Below are 19341 nucleotides of genomic sequence, written 5' to 3'. Positions count from 1 at the left end.
AATTATTCATCAATACCATTGTTGTTACGTTTAGAGACCGTGTTTGAAATAAAATTAATTGGCATTCCCATGAAATTGGACTTTTTTCTTCTTGTCGAATTGTTCCTTTATTCATATGACGCAGACTTCATATACCAACTTCTCGTAATTGATGAATAGAAGCTAGCAAAGTTATTATCTCATCATAGATACCAGGATTAACATTTTCTATTTACGCCAGACGCGCGTTTCGTCTAAAAAAGACTCACCAGTGACGCTCGAATAATATAAAAAAAAATGGTTATAAGACTTCGTTTTTTGTTGTTGTTTTTTTGGTCTTATAATCAATTTGTTTTATATTATTAAACTCGTCTATACAAATATTTATCGATATAAAAAGAAATCAATCTGCAATATTTCAGATAATAAAATAAATTAAATGCATTATTTTTTCGATTTTCAGTTCCTCAAGTAGAATTGTGGATTTTGCAAAGGATTTTTTTATAAATTTCCTTTTTTTATATATATATATGAAAATGAAGAAATGACACGAATGCATCAAGTTTATAATTCGCTGTTTTCATTTTTTAATGATAATCATTATTTCACCTGAGATGGATAGTTTATTTATATATATATATATATATATATATATATATTTACCAAAGGGAGATAACTTAAGAAACACAGGTAAGTAAATAAATGTGGGCGTCTTTTATGTTTTGTTTTTCTATCCTGACCAATTTAACGAGAATTTTAGTATTCATTTTATTATTACCATCTCCTCCCCATTGCATGTTTTAAAGCCAATCTCTATAATAAGGGGAATTTGTCGCTGAAGACAATGCATATTCAGTAAAACAATAAAAAGTCATTGCAAATATTCATTTTCATTATACTTCCTTTCTTTCTCTTGGTCATGATGATTTTCCTTTTCTATTTGAGGGTTTTTATTTCCTCTTTATATTTTCATATTTTTTGCCAGAACAGGTTGGTTGTCTGAACTCTCATGTCTTAACATTCATGATTTTCCAGCCGTCCTTTACTATGATTACAGCACGATTCCCGATTAAAATTTGTAAAAAGTCTGAACAAGATCCTGTGAATTTTTCCTGGAAATTCAAACTTAGATAAAAATTTCTGAAAAACAATTATCTAATTACTACATCAATCCGATATTGTCCAGGAAGCGTCCCAATTTTGCCGTTTCCAACCGAATTTGTGCAAGTTATCCCGTTCTCATTCCGATTTAAATTCCATTTGTATCTTTCGCGTGGTTAAAAAACCGAATATTCCCGACAGCGTCCCGATTCTACCGAATGTGATCTGACAGTTAGAAAACCGTCGTCATATTCGGGATGATCAGGTACAGTCGAAACGCAATCCTATCACAGTATGTTGTAACGCGTTGTAAATGGCTTTATCTGGACTCCGTCGTGTTTTGTAATTGAAAGGGGCCTTGACGTGGGTATCATTGCCGAATTTCGCAAAAATAATGAGACTGTTACGAATCAGTTTCGACCAAAACGGTTCGCATTCCGCAAGTTCTGGTGGCAACCTGGACTCGATCGTTAAAAAACCCGCAATGACAAAATCCAGACCTTTTTACGATTTTGAATCGATATAGCAGAATCTGTCACGAGAAAAACACAATTTTACTAGGACTAGACAAAAAGTAGAGTTTCCCCGAATGTTACAGGAGAAAACATTTAAATCAATTCACAATTATAAAATGCATCTTTCAACATACACTCTTAATTATATGAATTTCATTTAAAATTCAAAAGGAAAGCTTTACAGAAAAAAGGTGTTTATACAAACGTTTTTGATGGAACTTATTTTATAGATGGCTACAGAAAGAATTAAGATAACAAAAACGTTTGACAACAAAGACGTTCACCATGCTCCAGTAACGGTAGTTCTAAAAGGACCAACAGAAAGCGAAGACAATTTGACAATTCTTGTTGAAGCACCTTTATTCAACGACCCGAAAGATCCCGGTGGAATACCAGGTCAACCGTTTGACACTATATGGGAGTATGAAGGTGAGTTTATTTTAGCTGAAATTGTGAAATCATTTTGAAAAACAAATAGATAAGAAGATGGTGTATGAGTGCCAATGGTACAAATCGCCATCTATGTCAAAATTTGTAAAAAAAAATAATTATAGATCAATGTATGGTTTTCAACACGCAGTCTGACTTACACCGAACATCAAGTTATAAAGAGCAGCAAAAATTATACGTGTAAAACCATTCAAAAAGTCAAAAAGGAAAACCAACGGTCTAATCTATATAAAAAACAAGAAACGAGAGAAACACTAATGATTATGAACCACATCATCAAACGACAGCTACTGACCAATCACATTAAAGTTTTGGTGTGAGCTGTCGTGATTACGACACAATTTTTTCCTTCTTATGGAATCTTCTATACCAGGTGGTACGCCAAAGTCCGACCTCCGAACCTCCGGCATATAAGCATTGTGGAAGAGTTAAGCATTATTGTGACCGTTGAATATTTGAAAGTTAACCTACCTAAAATGCATATAAAGAATAAACTCATCATAGATACCAGGACTAAATTTAGTATACGCCAGACGCGCGTTTCGTCTACAAAAGACTCATCAGTGACGCTCGAATCAAAAAAGTTAAAAAGGCCAAATAAAGTACGAAGTTGAAGAGCATTGAGGACCAAAATTTCTAAAAGTTTTGCCAAATACAGCTAAGGTAATCAATGCCTGAAGTAGAAAAGGACAACCAACTACATCTAAGTTTTACTTTGTTGTATGGAGTTGACACCTTTGTTATTAATTGTTAAATATAACTGAAAGTGGGATATTAAGCGCATATAAATGACGAGAACATGTGAATGCGATATCAATTTGAAACCGGATTTGTACTTAGCCGAGCCATATTTTTAATATGTTTAGTGCTATATAGATTACAATCCCACTACCCGGATACAATATTCATTCTGCGAGCCTACCAGTCTTTGATCTTACTAATTTTAACATGTCATATATGAAGACGTATACTGCCTCGATCAAATTAGATTGGCTAAATTATAAAAAAGAAAATTAAGAAATTAATCATGAAATTCAGTTATACTCTGCTGTATCTTCTTCTTTTTTAGTTGTAGAAGTGTTCCTGTTGAATGATCAAGACAACTACTTGGAGGTGATATTAAGTCCGTAAGTAAAACATATACAAACCTTATTGAACCATTTTTTTTGTAATTTGGAAGAGAATTGGGGAATTACCAAGACCACAAAAAATCCTACAAGTCGAAAAAAGGCAAATAGACGTGATCAAAAAGAAACAAGCTAAAAAGACAAACAGCTGAACAGACAAGCAGTAGTTCACAGAACAATACAGAAACCTAAAAATGTTGAAAACTATTTTCTCCAAATACCGGGGACGAAATCATGTTTAGTAATCTGGGAGGATCAGCAGTTTCTGCTCCACCAGTGTAACCCGTCGTGTTGCTTAACAAATATGTTAAAAAAATAACATAATTCAGAAATTTCACAGCTGGGATAATCATGACAGGATATATCCTTGTTTTCCTCAGATATTCCATCTTTGTATTTATTTGTTTCTTGGCAATTTCATTTTTTTCCCAAGTGGTACTTTCAATGAAGAATCTAATTTTAGTAAAACTTGCTGCCAATTTTTTTTTATATGAAATAACGTTGACCATAACATAGCTATCGAATCCCAAAAGCCGTTCTCATTCGTCATGATAAAGGTGACATCTCATTTGTTGTATAGTTTTTATTGTCCGTTCTTCAGCAATTGATGCTAAATTATGACGGACAGACATTCTAAATGCCGTTTCACATACGAGAACTGTATATAATGACTATTCATAGGTAAAAATAAATCTATGATATATAAAAATGCATCAAGAAAAGATACCTGGATTTGAAACTAAAGATTAATTTTGACAGAAAAGATCGTCGAGAAGACCTTACTATGGTCAGGGAAATGTTGATAGAGACAATAAAATTATTTATTGTCAAAAATCTGTTTTAATTTTTAATTTTTAGGCATGGACAACATTATGTTCTGATCCAGGGAGGTTATCGAAACAAACTAAAGGTATGTTTAGACTTTTGTAGGTGAGCGGCAAAAGTTTCTACAGGAACACTCAAACTCATTAGTATAAAAACAAACTGATAACGCCATGGTAACCTAAAGACAAACAGTATACAAAACACAACATAGAAAACTAAAGACTGAGCAATAAACAAAAACTCACCAAAATCTGTGATGATCTGAACTACTCCGTAATGGTAAGTAGATCCTGCACCTCATGTGGCACTCTTTTTTTTTGTATCAATTTTGCAAATAAAAACATTTGAAGCAGTAACCTCTTCATTTTGGGTGCATTTTATAGGTATTCACAGTCCAAACTTATTCAGTAACAGTTTTGACATAAAAAACTATGTTCAGTTTATCTTAACCAATAAATAAACTTTTATAGGACATGGTGTGCAAGACTTATTCATTTTCCAATTGATACCTGTTTCAATTTAGTATGCATACTTGGAATAAAATTGAGAATGGAAATAGGAAATGTGTCAAAGAAACAACAACCCGAATGTTTACATGTTCCATGTTCAGTGAAAAGTAGAATTATAATCTTATTTTTGAAAATCATTTTAAATACAAAAATCAATGTAAATAGGTTGAAATGCCAATAGAATATACAACGACAAAAGAAGAAAGCCGATGGTCAGGGAAGGCTATCATTCCTGGAAGTTACCTGCCACCAAAAGTTACGAAATGGAATGTATATGCTATGCATGGTACTGGAGAATCTAGGCAGTTTGAATCTTTACATGGTGATATTAATGGCAAACATGAAAAACCAGATTTGTAAGTTGCGTTTTGTAAAACATTTTAAAAGAGGGGCGAAAGATACCAGAGGGACAGTCAAAATCAAACATAAATTGACAACTCCATGGCTAAAATTGAAAAAGACAAAAATAATAGTACACATGACACAACATAGAAAACTAGAGACTTAGTAGTTTCATGTTTTGTGCACCCCTTATACATGCTGACAGTCTCGTCAGTGATCAATGATGATAAAAATCAATTCACTGAAAAAATAAAAGAACGTTTACTTTCTTGATCGACGCCTTCATATGATGTGTGAGCAAAATTTCGGAACTTATACTAGTACAACAATTCGTCTCCTTTTTTCTGACTTCGAACATCCAGGTAGTTTGACAGTTGTATTTTAGTACTATAGGTAAAAATATGCCAACATCAAATCCCAAATTGACGGATGATAAACTGTTCACACGTTACCAGAAACGTGGACTGCTATTGTGCAACATTGGTTCTTACCAATGATACTTCTCATCTAATGTGGAATAGACGAAAGAGGTCATCCAACGATTGACGGTGATGGATAGTATTCCAAAACTGTTTACTTAACTGAGGATTTGCACATATTTTCCTGCCTTGCCAAATATGACTCGGGGAAAAAAAAGGTAGTAGAAAGATTTGACGGCATTATCATACAACCTTCAATACATATGTATTGCTCTTTGATTGTGTATAATAACAATGCATCTTATCATTTTAGTCATGACTTAAGCCTATTTGGACCAATTGATATAAGGGGAATATTACCCAATAATTGGAGCCTGGAGTATAGCTCAGACGAATGGAGAGATTACCTATAGACGAACGGAGATATCCACTAGGAAATTACGCTTGATGAGGACGGTTAAGAACAAATTAAAAAGAAGAATTCAATGTGTTCTATTAAAATACGTTTAAGCATTTATGAGAAATAAAAAAGGCAAAAATATTAAGCATTTTTAGTATGGTTTTTTTCCATCGATATGCTAGTTATTTTATCTTTGAAAGTCTTTCTACATAAAGAAATTTTCAAATGGCTATCTCTGTTGAATGCCGCAATGATCCACTCTGATATTTTTGTTTTTTCAATGAATCATACTCGATCAGGAGATTTTCCCGAAAATGCATTAATATATAGATGTCGTAATGACAGCGTCATTTCTTTTGCACATTGAGCATAGAGTCGTAAACGATGTGATATGTTTGACATTATTAATACTACATGCAAACATAATGCTAAGTTTACCACTCAATGTGCATAATCTACAGTTACTGTTTTAAAATGTCTAATTAACTTGTATTGCAACGGCATTGGAAATATTTTATATTTGATATGAAAAAAAAATATATTTGTTAAATCAACGTGATTCTAATATTGCAGTTAAATGACGACAATAGTATAATAAGAGTTTTTGTTTAACATTGGCAGCGTCTGACTATGATTGAACACATTTCCTTGATGTCTTTAAGTTTCACTTGTTGAGATATATCTTGAAATGACAGCTTTTATAAGGCTGATATTTTTTTCGTGTTATCTTGAGCTTTACGTGTCCTCCTTAGTTAGTAACGTTTTCCATTGTGTTATGTTCATTGTTGGTCGTATAATCATAAGAGGTGGTAGTTTGTTATCATCAGATTTTAACGCTGGTTGTACCTTGGGTTTTGTTTTTTCGAGATGTGCCTTTTTAGTTTTCCTTTCTGTTGGGGATAAATTTTAATAGGGAGGTTAAGTAACATAAAAGATACCAAAGGGAAATTGAAACTCGTAAGTCGAAATGAAATGATTACACTATAGCAAAAAAGAAAAAAAGAGCTAACAACACACACTAAGGACTGACCAACACAAACCCAATCAAAAACCGGAAGTGATGACAGGTGCTCTGAAAGGGTTATCTGTTGTATCAAGGTACGCTATTTTAAAGCATACTTTTCTTGTATGCAGTTTTATGTAATCTGGAAAACCTATTCATAAGCTATCTTCACACTACCGATCAGATAAACTCAATTATCTCGATTATCCTAAATTCCAAGACCAAGCTTTACCAAATTCCTTATCGGACCTGTTTACGGCTTCTATCCGGCTGCTATCCGACTATACGCGAACTAAACTCGACCATTCACGACTCCTTGATGACTCCATCACGACTCCTACCCGACCACTAATGGAATACAAATTCGATAATTCCGACCTATACACGATCTCAACACGATGTTTACTCGACTATCTAGACCAAATCAACTATACTAAATCTCTGCTTTATTTCTGCCAGCCCAGATCGACTTGATCGTATTGGGGTCGTAAGGATAGTCTGGCATAAGTCGGGTAGGTACAATATCAGAATACAAACGTCTGAATTTTGTTATATCACCCGCTGCAGCGGAGGATTCATTAAGTGTTACCTTAGTTCGTCCGTACGTACGTTAACGTACGTCCCAACAATTAGTTTCCGTTCTCTAATTTTATTTTGCCTCAACCAAATTTTATGAAACGTATACACAATGCTTAATACCATTAAACAGAGATCAAGTGCGAATTTGGGTGGCGTCATTTTACTGTTCTTGGGTAATGACTCTTTATAACGTTATATGCAAACTAGGGCATTATCTGTGTTCCATGGACACATTCCCCATTTATTTGTTAAGATTTTAACGTTTATTTTCTTAAGATTTAGTAGTCCACAGAAGGTCTGAGTATAATTATACATTTAAATTATCTATATGAAAATAAATCACTTGGATAATTGGGCAGGTGGTTAGAGCTCAAATAGATAGGTTAATGGAGAAAAACTTAAAACGGAAAGTCCCTAATCAAATGAACACAAATAAAAGAGGGACGAAAGATACCAAAGGGACAGTCGAACAAATCCGGTAAATAGTCTAATTCGGTAGGTCAAATTTTTGAAAGGGAAGGGGATTGTAGTTACGACGTAAGGAACATATCCGATATCATTTGTGAAACGGTTATTCCATAACGGTCAACCAACTCGTGATGGCGTCCGAAATATTTACGAAGGGGTGATTTTAACTTCACCATTTGAAACTCTTGGTTTAATAGCTTCCTAGTGAGCAGCAACCCTCTACCAAGAAAATCATGATCATAGTAAATGCAAGCACGGGAATATCGTATCAATTGGGAGCTATAGAATCATATTCAAAACAGTGTGGTCCTGGCATTGATTGACGACCTAAATTATCCCATTGACTGGGACATATTAGGTGAACGTTTGTCGGTAACAACCACTGCTCACTATGTACTTGTTAAAGACACTGAATATATGGGGTCACCAAAGGTTCTCAACACCTAAATAAAGCAATTCGAACAACGAATCCGGAATAATACAATGTGTTGATTTATATCAATAATATTTTTGGATTTTAAGGTTTCTACCAAAAACCGTAAATTGAGGGGTATCCCCATTAAAGGGTTAAAATACAAAAATGTGACCATAGAAACTTTTTACGACCCGACAAAAATTAAAATATAGATATTATTCTATCATTTAAAACAATTTGCAGCCGTGTGTTATTCCGGACCATTAAACTCGTTAACTAAGCGTCTTTTTCGATGTCAGTTGCAGTACTAAAAGTTTCTACACTCATGATGTACGATACTCTCGTAGACCCCAGATGGCTAATCACCAGATAACATAACTACACAGTAGATATTACTTAATCCTCAATGATTATCTGAACTTGCAGACAAAAATGTTTCTATTTTCAATAAATTTATAACTGTATATAAAATTCGTCCGACCAACAAAAACAATGGGACATTTTATAGTATGCATTAAATGTGTCATACTCTCGCAACATCGCAACAATGACAAAACCGGCGTTTTGCATTTGCGCCGATCTGCATTTCATTTGCGCGATTTTTCTTTCGTTTGCGCCGATTTTTTTTTCATTTGCGCCGATGTTTTTACAGGTGAATAGATACAAGAAGATGTGGTATGAGTGCCAATGAGAGAACTCTCCATCCAAGTCATGATATTTTTCATTTATCATTATAGTCTACTTCCGTTAACCACTTGTACAAATTTATTAAATTGTCAATCATAACATGTATATAACTGTTGTCCCCTGCTCAGCATGGGAGGTGGAAGAAGGCCTACAAGATACATCTCCAGACTTTTTCCTTGACCGTACCCATAGTTCTTTAGCCTCTGTCTTTCGGACATCTGCCACATGATTATGCTCGTTCTGTGTTTTGACGATAGCATCCGTGGTGACTCTGGCTTTACACGATTTTATGGTACATTTGTAGGATATGTTGTTATGTTTCAGGACACTAACCTTTCAATATGTATGGCCCTCTTTGGCTCGTTCCAGTGTGCAATATGTCCATCGTGTTACAACGAAGTTCCAGAACAATATGAATCAAAATTAACATAAATGAACAACATTTATAACCAGATTTTACCAATGGTATTATATAGTATAGTACATGTACAAGTATTAACGTACCTGTAAATCTAATTAGGAGCAAATATAAAATCAGCGCAAATGAAAAAATTAAATCGGCGCAAATGAAAGAATGAATATTTTCAAAATCGGCGCAAATGTCATACGCCCGACAAAACTGCATACTGTTATTACATCTCTTGTCGTGTAGCTGTCACATATAATAATTTATAATTAAGAGAGCCGTGGTGTAGTGGTTAGTGCATCGGACTACTAACACAAAGGTTCCTGGTTCGATTCCCGTTTGGGATGAAAATTTCAGGAACTCAATTTTCGGCTCTCCCTTAACACCATTTGCGAGTATGGTCTTGAGGAAACGATGATAGTCCGTCGGAAGGGGACGATAAATGGCTGACCCGTGTTAAGAGAGAGCCATATCTCTTGCACGTTAAAGACACCCTTGTAGATTTCGAAAAAGAGTAGGCTAATGCCGCTACAAGGCAGCACTCGCACCCGCAAAGTGGAAAGGGATTAATATAAGTTGCAAAACTTGTTTCCCAATCCACTCTAAATAAATATGTTTAAACTAAAATATAATGATAGGCGAATGTATCATACTTAATGTTTTAAATACTAATACGAGTGCTTGATAAGTGGTCAATTGACATTTTAACGACTGCAATATACAGTTACTAGCTTCATTGCAAATAAATTCATCTATATTCTGTCGTGCATCATGTATTGTGTGGTAAACATATGTACAGCTTAGGATTAAAACCATCGATTGACTAATAAAAGCAATATTTAATATAACCTAGATAGATCAGTAGATTAGTTGATAGGACTTAGTTAACGATGGTTCATCTCCTTTCAGATGGAAGAGAACCAATTTCTATCGCACATTTAACTGTCAAATAGTAGAGTTGGAATGCAATAAACAATCTTACAAATTTAAATGTAATATCGGAATCTCTTAAATGTACGATAAAATATATATGCAGGAAAATTCGATATCTGCCGTACTATTTAAACAGACGAAGGTCATCTATTATACTGTTATTTATATTATTTCAACTTATCAATATGTGCTTTAAACCTCTAGATTTTGGTGGGTTAGTGTTGCTTATTCTTTAGTTTTCTATGTTGTGTCAAAGTGTACAATTGTTTGTCTGTTTTTTTTTTTTCATTTTCAGCCATGGCGTTGTCAGTTTATTTTCGATTTATGAGTTTGACTGTCCCTCTGGTATCGTTCGTCAATCTTTTAAATACTACATTTATTAGTATGCGTCAGTTTTTAATTGAATAAGTAAGACTGTAAGCTTCACCGCGCGTACACAAATACATTTTAAGTTTAAAAATCATTGATCTGGATGAAAGAAAGACAACAGTTTGTTTTTGTATTCAAAGATATCATGAAACCATTATTAACAATTTGGAATACTGCCATTTGGTTTATGAGTTAAATAATTCGATTAGTATTTTAAGAGAAAAGGTTCAGGGGTGATATAGAGGAATCGAAATGCAATTATTTCATTTTGTTTTAGTTTATGCCACTTTCCGAATGGTTTCCAGTCAACAATATGGGGAACATTTGTGGGAAGAAATCACGGTAAAAATGAAAAATAGCAAATTTAGTAGACGTCCTAATTTGAATTCTAACGAACCAGTAGATGTTGTGATGGAAATCGAGATAAACACAATTCCTTCATTGAGCATGAAGGAACAAATCCTTATAACCTCGACAAGTATAAAACTATCGTGGACAAATGAGTTTTTGAAGTGGACTAAGAGTTCAAATGACAATATTGATGGCATAACAGTTTCGTCATCAGACGTATGGACACCGGACATCAGTTTAATGAACTATGCAGGTAATCCAAATTTTATCGAAAGTATGAATAAGCGTATTAGTATCTTTAATAATGGCCAGGCCGAATGGAGGGGGTTTGTTGAAATAAAGACTTACTGTTTTGTCAATACAACAAAATATCCATTTGATACTCAGATCTGCAAATTACATTTTTCAGCTCAAAATCTTGATAACAAAGAACAAGAAATAAACATTCGGATGCAAGATGGCTTTCTAAGCAAATTCCAATCAAACGGGGAATGGAATATTACTCAACAAGAAAATGTCAGAAACTATACAATAATACAAAACTTGCATGGCAAAAACTTCTCGGGTGTGGTACTGGAACTAGAGATAAACCGACTAACAACATATTACGAGTGGAAATATATTGCTCCAACACTTTCGCTTTTACCAGTTGTTTTTTTAACTCTTTTGCTCCCAGTAGAGACAAATACAAAAATATTTTTATCAACATTTATTGTTTTGAGTTATTCAGTACTAATTCAGTTATTTAACGAGTCATTACCTAGCACTTCTGACAACATTTCTTCCATTGGACAATTCCTGTCATTATTATTGGCATGGAGTGGACTTGCCCTTATAGAGAGTGTTGCCGTAACTTTTTACTACCACTATAGATTAGGTAAGTGTGATGTGTTTGATAGTAAATTCATACCAAGATGACATTTAATGTAATTAATCATCTTGCATTCATCACCTTTTTTTCATAACATTAGGTCAAATTGCTAAAAGGAAACAATCCTTTCAATTATCGAAATATATGCTTTTGTATAAACCTTATTATCTTGGTGCTCATCTGGTTAAACTAAGGATGAAAGGGCTATTTTTTTTTATCATTCTCAAGAACAGTCTTAAGCTTGGAGGAAATAAATTCAAACATACATAAGTAAATGTCGACATGTGATAAATCTATTGAAGCCAAATACAAATTACAAATACAAACACAAATACAGGAAGAAACTGTTCATGATGTGTCCGTATATAGGGAAACACATATGAAGTTAAAATGTCGGGCTAGGTAACTTTGATATCATCTGTTTGGTTAAAATTAGAATATACCATGTTACCAAACATTCCAATTTAAAGCAGTATTCACAGAATATAGGTTAACAATATCCGTATTGCCATAAGTCGAAAAAAAATGTTGCCAAGTGTTTGCGCATACCGGTTCATTTTTTGTTGGAATGAATTACAATCTCTTTTTTAATTTAATTTATTTCTATTCCTTTATTTTAGTGCATTCTCCTGACAAAACACTATCAACTACAGAAAAGCAGGAACAAAAAGAATTGAAACAAAACGCCAGGAGATGTGATATAAAATGTGCGATTGCAATGCTTATTATCCTTGTTCTGATAATTGGGGCAATCGTATCTACATTTTACACTGTATAAACTTATGTCTGTCTGTCAAATTTTAGATTGTCTTTATACAAAAGCATAGTACTTCGGAATCATTTAATATGACATAAAGTGGAAGAAAAAAATTATGATTTAGGATAATTGGACATTTTTATTTGCAAGGAGACGATCCATTTATCTTATTTTCCGTTTATATTGTTATTTAGCATTGATTTTACTGTTTATTGTGTTCACAATTTTGTTGTCTTCGAAAAGAAAAAAATATTGATAAACCGAACAATAATGGAAAACAGTGGATTCTAAGCAATATATACAGGAAAGAAGTGTGAATAGAGACAGCGCATCGTACATATCATTTCATTAAGCTTTTTTTTTACAAAAAAAACCCATTTCTTTGACAACGAATTTATAATTTTCATGAGAACTTCATGTCGTAGACCAAGTTGAAACAAATTCTTTGGATATACAGGTTATGGAAATATATGAAATGACAAAAATATTATCTTGATAATTGTTGTATAAATGCTGTTAGATTCATATACATGTACATTGTTGTTGTATCTCTTCGAAAATATATTAAGTTTTTGGGTTATTCAGAAATGTTATTTTTTTTTTATCTCACTGTCATTTATTTATAAAAATGTCAAAGTTTAAATACGACATTTTGGAAGCATGTATTTCGACATAATTTTCAAAGCCTACTTGTGAGTTATTTTTTTGGTGAAAGATTTGTAATCAACAACATTTTGGAAGCCCAGCGACGATGCTAGACTTTATTAGCAATGCAAATTTTCCAACTTCTTGAATATTTCTAACTTAGATTAGCACTAGAAATTTAAAGCTTATTATCATCTGTTCTTTACTTTGGGGCTCATTTTTCTGTAGCAGTGGTCCAATATTCTTTATCTTGTAAAACTTAATTGATTCAGAGTATGAGCTATTGTCTAACTTTCTCTGAAACAAATCGTTAAATTGCGTCGATCCATTAATGATTTTTGTGATATTCAATTTCACACTCTACATTATAACTTGACATTGATTTTGTTATCAGTAAATTAATAGCTTACTCAATATTACTAGTATCATGAGTATGTTATATATGCATATTTATGGATCTACCATATGTTGATACCTGTAACTTGGCATTGCACAAGGTCGTGTTTTTCTCTGGCTGTTAATGACGTTTTTTTACACTAAATTCATTGGATGTTGCATGTGTACGGTTTGATAGTTTATTCTTAGATGCATGATTTTTTTTATAAGTTGTTAGTGGCTTTAAACTAGCTGTCAGATAGCTGCGAGTTCTCTCAGATCTGTTCATTGTGTCTTTTTTGTGTCGGGATGTATAAGTTCCCGGTCATGTTCACTTGTATTTTTGTCCATCTGATGAGTTAAGCCTTTTTCTACTGATTTTTATAGTTCGTTCTTATGTTGGACTGTTACACCACTGTCCCAGGTTAGGGGAGGGTTGATATTCCGTAACATGTTTAACCTCGCCGCATTATTTATATATGTGCCTGTCCCAAGTCAAGAGCCTGTAATTCAGTGGCTGTCGTTTGTTTATGTGTTACATATTTGTTTTTCGTTCATTTTTTTTTATATAAGTTTTTTTTGTTAGTTTTCTTGTTCGAATTGTTTTACATTGTCTTATCGGGGCCTTTTATAGCTGACTATGCAGTATTGGCTTTGCTTATTGTTGAAGGCCGTACGTTGACCAATAGTTGTTAATTTATGTGTCACTTGGGTCTCTTGTGGACAGTTGTCCCATTGGCAATCATACCACGTCTTCTTTTTTATATGTTAAGCATGCTTATTCTCAATTGTTGTTTTTCATTGAATTGCGTCTTCCTATAATGCATTCATGAGATTTGAACATCGGCAAACAACTGTTGTCTCTAATTTGTCATAATTTTTAAGGTACACTAACATAATTTTTTTTCAGCAGCAACTACCGTTATCTTATGCAGCTGTCGAAAATATAAATATGTGGCATGGAAAAATTTAATACCTTGCAGTTATCTAATTCAATGGCTATGAAATTATTGGAATATTGAACTGTAGAAAGTTTGAAACACTGTATCATTTCTCAGCAGTATTCGTTTCTTAAACTCCTCTTCTGTATAACATGTTTTGTTTTACTCAAATGGGTGCACATTAATTTTTATGATGCTCAAAAAATAATTATACTGCCCTCATCCTGCATACCGTGAGAGGTGGGGTATGTTTGTTTTCATAGTCCTAAATTTCTAAAAAAGATAGATAATTTTTGGCAATACGTAAAACCCAAAAATAAATGTCTTTAGAACCAGTTTTTTGATAGCACAAATTGAAGAACAAACATTGACGAGAACACACATTGACGATCTAGGAACGATTTTCTGTACTTCCAACAATTGTTTATTGTGTTAACAATGGTAATATAAAAAAGGTACCAAAAACTCCTGTTATTTCCTGTTACGAATCAATTAAAAAAAATCTAATACTAATATAGAAATAAGCAACAAGTTAAAGATAATATTTGTGGTGCCTCTTGCAATAATTTATTAAATACCAATTTTTATTTTTTAATTAACAATACAAAAGGTTAAGCGATACACTAAAATAGGAATCTGATGTACATTAGTTGTCGTTTGTTTATGATAATTATACGTGTTTCTCGTTTCTCGTTTTTTTTTCGTTTTTTTTTTAATACAGATTATACCGTTGGTTTTCCCGTTTGAATGGTTTTACACTAGTAATTTTTTGGCCCTTTATAGCTTGTTGTTCGTTGTGACCCAAGGTTCCGTGTTGAAGGCCGTACGTTGACCTATAATGGTTTACTTTTTTTTTAATTGTTATTCGGATGGAGAGTTGTCACATTGGCACTATATCTATGTAGTCCGATATGTCGTAAACATAAAATAACCTTGAGTAATAGGACAGGGTTGGTAAGAGGAAGGAATGTTTTTTTTCTCTCAAAACGATTTATTTATTTCATAGTTGGAAGATAACAGCAACCAATGGCATCTATCTTTTATTTGCAAGATGAAGAATCTGCCTACTAGGTAATGAAAAATTCAAAATTATATTCCTTTCTGTTGCCATGCACTATACTAGAACTGCAAAATGTTCTCTGCTGTTATCAAAAGTAAAAAACAGTTAAAAAATTTTAGAATACTGTATATTATGTTGAAATTTATTTAATAGAATGATAGTAACTTATATGAAATGGAAAGGTTGCCATAAATAGTACACTAACTTTGTGTTTCATTAGTGAAAATGTCGATACAGTTTTGATTCCATCATGAAAATTTGCATATATATGCTATTTTTTTTTATAGGCTATGATTTAATCAAATAATATGTAATAAAACATATACTACCGTATTACTTTTTGAGTAAATTAAGGTTGAAATTTCAGATATGTCCTCAAAATTCGGATTTTTGGACGTTTTTTTCCTTTCGACAGACATACATAACTTTTTTGTTTGAAGAAATAAACACAAGCTGTTAAATAATTCATAATTTTTGTTTTATATAAATGTTCTTTACATTTTTTTGTTACAAAAAACTCATAGTTATCAAATACTCCTGAATGCAGAAAAAAAACCAGTTATGTTTTGGTGTAAAGTTATCAAATCTAAAAAATAATGCAATTTTGACTTTTTCATGAAAATTGGTACACATAATCTTCATACCTAATCCAACCAAATGTCATTTGAAAAAAAGAGGTTTTAATGAACTAATTTTCCAGTTATATCAGTTTGAATGATAAAAAGCAGTCAAAGACTGCATCTTTTCCCGATAAGTCACGGTTTGACGCAACTTACCGGCAGTTCCAGATCCGATCTGCATACGGGTCCGCATACTACTCTATTGATGGAGTTAAGGAAAATAGTTCCTTTTATTCAAATAATGTGGACGTTTACTTCCATCTACATACTAATTAAATAAGATGCTATGAAAACGCGTTTCTGTTATAGTGCTAACAATCGAATATTCTCAGAAGGTACACAAAAAAGCTGTAACAGGAAAGAACCAAAAAATAGTTCTTCTCTAAATTCTGATCTTTTTGGAGGGCAGAAGTTTCTTATATGATCTATCATATTTTTTGTGAAAATCAGAAGCCTGTTTACTTAATTTTGGTATTCTTTAAATGATTCAGTTAATAGTAAACAACAATGGACAACATGATTATTTGGTGGTGGAGGTGGTGGTTGAACATTCAAAATCATGATATTATATTACAAGAAATGTAAGAAAGAGTGTTTAATTGGCAATAGTTGGTAAATGATGTACTCTAGTTAATCCTGAAACTTAAAATTGCGAAACAGATGGTTAAATTAAATAAAAATAATTGCTGGTAAAGGATAGAACCAGGAAATTAGATAGTGTATCATTTAGAAAGATAGCAATAGAGCAGGAGGTTTGCATTACGAATTTTTTTAGGTAATCTGATAGGCCAAAATATCCCCCCTCAAATTGGAGATAAGATGGATGGTTTATTCATCTATTTTACTAAGGGAAAGAATCTAGGAAAGACAGGTAAACAAATAAATGTGGGCGTCTTAAATTATTTGTTTTTATATTCTGAGCAATTTCACGAGATTTTTAGTCACATCCCCTCCACAGTCAAAATCCTTAGGTCAACCCCAATCATATGACGAACAAATTTAAATTAAGCTTGTTTGAAAGTCTGATTTCACTATGCACTGGAAAAATTGTCTGGTGGGAGTCAGAGGGCGGCTGCCAAACAGGTGCTGAACGATTATAGTAACATTTTTGTTGAATTTTGTTTTAATAAAATTATTTGTAAGCTCATGTGTACATGTGGACTGGTGCAACGCCATTTGTCATTTGGCGATCTATATAATGTTCAAGCATTAATTTCAGCTGGCCATGACATATTTAGTGTTTTTTACATGGTTTCCAAATATAAATCCCTTCTTTCACTAATGAAATGTGTGTGAAACTTGCTGTTGAAGACAAGACGTATTAATGCTATATAAAAAGATAAGTAAAAGATCATTGCAGATACAAATTTCATTTTTCGTCCTTTGTTTCTTATTTGTGTTTACATTTAATAACAGTTTTTGGTTGGCATATTTGTTTGCTACAATTACCAATGCTATAATGTAAACCAGTAGAGACTTCTGTTTATACACCAGATGGCCCCTATACAACTGAAAATAGAGCTAACCGCCACATATCAACGACGAGTCTCTCAGAAACTACCCATAGAAAATAGCAACAGAAACATAAAGGATAACACACAATCAGTACAATTATGCACAGCAAAAAACACATTAAACGCTAAGAAACAGCGCATTTGTCGCAGTTCTTCATCTCACAGTAACAGTGAGGCCTTCAACACTTTAATTTTAGTGTTGATAATTTTCAAACAAAAGTAAGTTTGTGTCAAAAGTAAAATCACAAAAATATTGAAATCCGAGGAACATTTAAAACGGAATGTCCCTCATCAGATGGCAATTCAAAATCAAAAGCTCAAACACATCAAACGAATAGATAACAACTGTAATATTTCTGACTTGGTACATGCAGGTATTTTCTTATGCAGATTTAAATCTTTGTATAGCAGTGTATGTCTCTTCAATCTAGAAATACATCAAATATTTTCCACTTGACATTACACAAATAGCATTCAATCGAATATTCTTCATTTCTTGCATGTTAGCTTATCGTGATTTGATTCCAATGGTATTGTATCAAAAGAAACAGATTGAATTCACTTGTTTTGAGAAAAAATGGAAATCAATTCTCTATTCTTTTACGATTCCTTTAACAAACAATTTTCTCATTTCAAATTCAAAAGCAGTTTTAATGTTTGTGTCATTTTGGTCTTTTTTATATTATCTTTACAGAAAAAAAGTTATATTTGTTTAGCAAATTTACAAAGCTTAAAACAGATAAAAAACTAGAGGTTTCAAAGAGCCTGTGTCGCTCACCTTGGTGCATATTAAACAAAGGACACAGATGGATGCATGACAAAACTTTGTTTTAGTGTTGGTGATATATTTGTAGATCTTACTTTACTGAACAATCTTGCTGCTTACAAGTATCTCTATCTATAATGAAATTTGCCCAGAATGTGACGGTGGTAAACATTTTGTTAAAATTTACTAAAATTACAAAATTTATGAAAATTGTAAAAAAAATGATTATAAAGGGCAATAACTCCTCAATTGACCACTTGTTGACTTATTTGTAGCTTTTACTTTGCTATACATTATTGCTATTTACAGTTTATCTCTATTTTATAATAATATTCAAGATAATAACCAAAAGCTGCAAAATTTTCTTAAAATTACCAATCTAGGGTCAGCAACGCAGCAACAAGTTGCCCGATTGTTCTAAAAATTTCAGGGCAGATAGATTTTAACCTTATAAACAATTTCACCCCCCCCACCAGATATGCTCTAAATGCTTTGGTTTCAAAGATATGAGCAAAAAACTGCATGTTACCCTATGTACTATTTTTCGCCATGTTGTCCATCTTGGTTCGCAGGCGGGATTCATCTAAAAATTCAGATAGATCTTGACAAGATAAATAATTGAACCACATGTCAGATTTGCTCTAATGCTTTGGTTTCAGAGATATAAGCCAAAATCTTCATTTTACCCCTATATTTTTTTTACCCATGGCGGCCATCTTGTTTGGTTGGCCGGGTCAGCGGACACGTTTTTTAAACTAGATACCCTAATGATGATTGTGGCTAAGGTTGGTTAAATGTGGCCCAATAGTTACAGAAAAAAAGATTTTTGTAAAAGTTAACGACGACGGAAAACGGACGATGGACGCTAAGTGGTGAGAAAAGCTCACTTGGCCCTTTGGGCAAGGAGGGTTAAA

The 19341-nt window shown here is 33.0% G+C and overlaps 1 protein-coding gene across 1 annotated transcript; it reads left to right on the top strand.

Annotated features, from left to right (window-relative positions):
• The first annotated feature begins 622 nt into the window (after nucleotides 1-622).
• LOC134696155 (UPF0462 protein C4orf33 homolog) lies at nucleotides 623-5709 on the top strand. The gene is made up of 6 exons (XM_063557807.1): nucleotides 623-669; nucleotides 1826-2024; nucleotides 3115-3172; nucleotides 4031-4082; nucleotides 4672-4862; nucleotides 5581-5709. The coding sequence occupies exons 2-6, from the start codon at nucleotides 1826-1828 to the stop codon at nucleotides 5678-5680; spliced, it is 600 nt and encodes a 199-aa protein (XP_063413877.1). The 5' UTR covers nucleotides 623-669; the 3' UTR covers nucleotides 5681-5709.
• Nucleotides 5710-19341: the final 13632 nt, after the last annotated feature.

The sequence above is a fragment of the Mytilus trossulus genome, chromosome 14, assembly GCF_036588685.1.
Source record: "Mytilus trossulus isolate FHL-02 chromosome 14, PNRI_Mtr1.1.1.hap1, whole genome shotgun sequence".
NCBI lineage: Eukaryota > Metazoa > Mollusca > Bivalvia > Mytilida > Mytilidae > Mytilus > Mytilus trossulus.
Note: the sequence above shows the minus strand (reverse complement) of the source record. Positions and strands in the feature narration are given on the sequence as shown.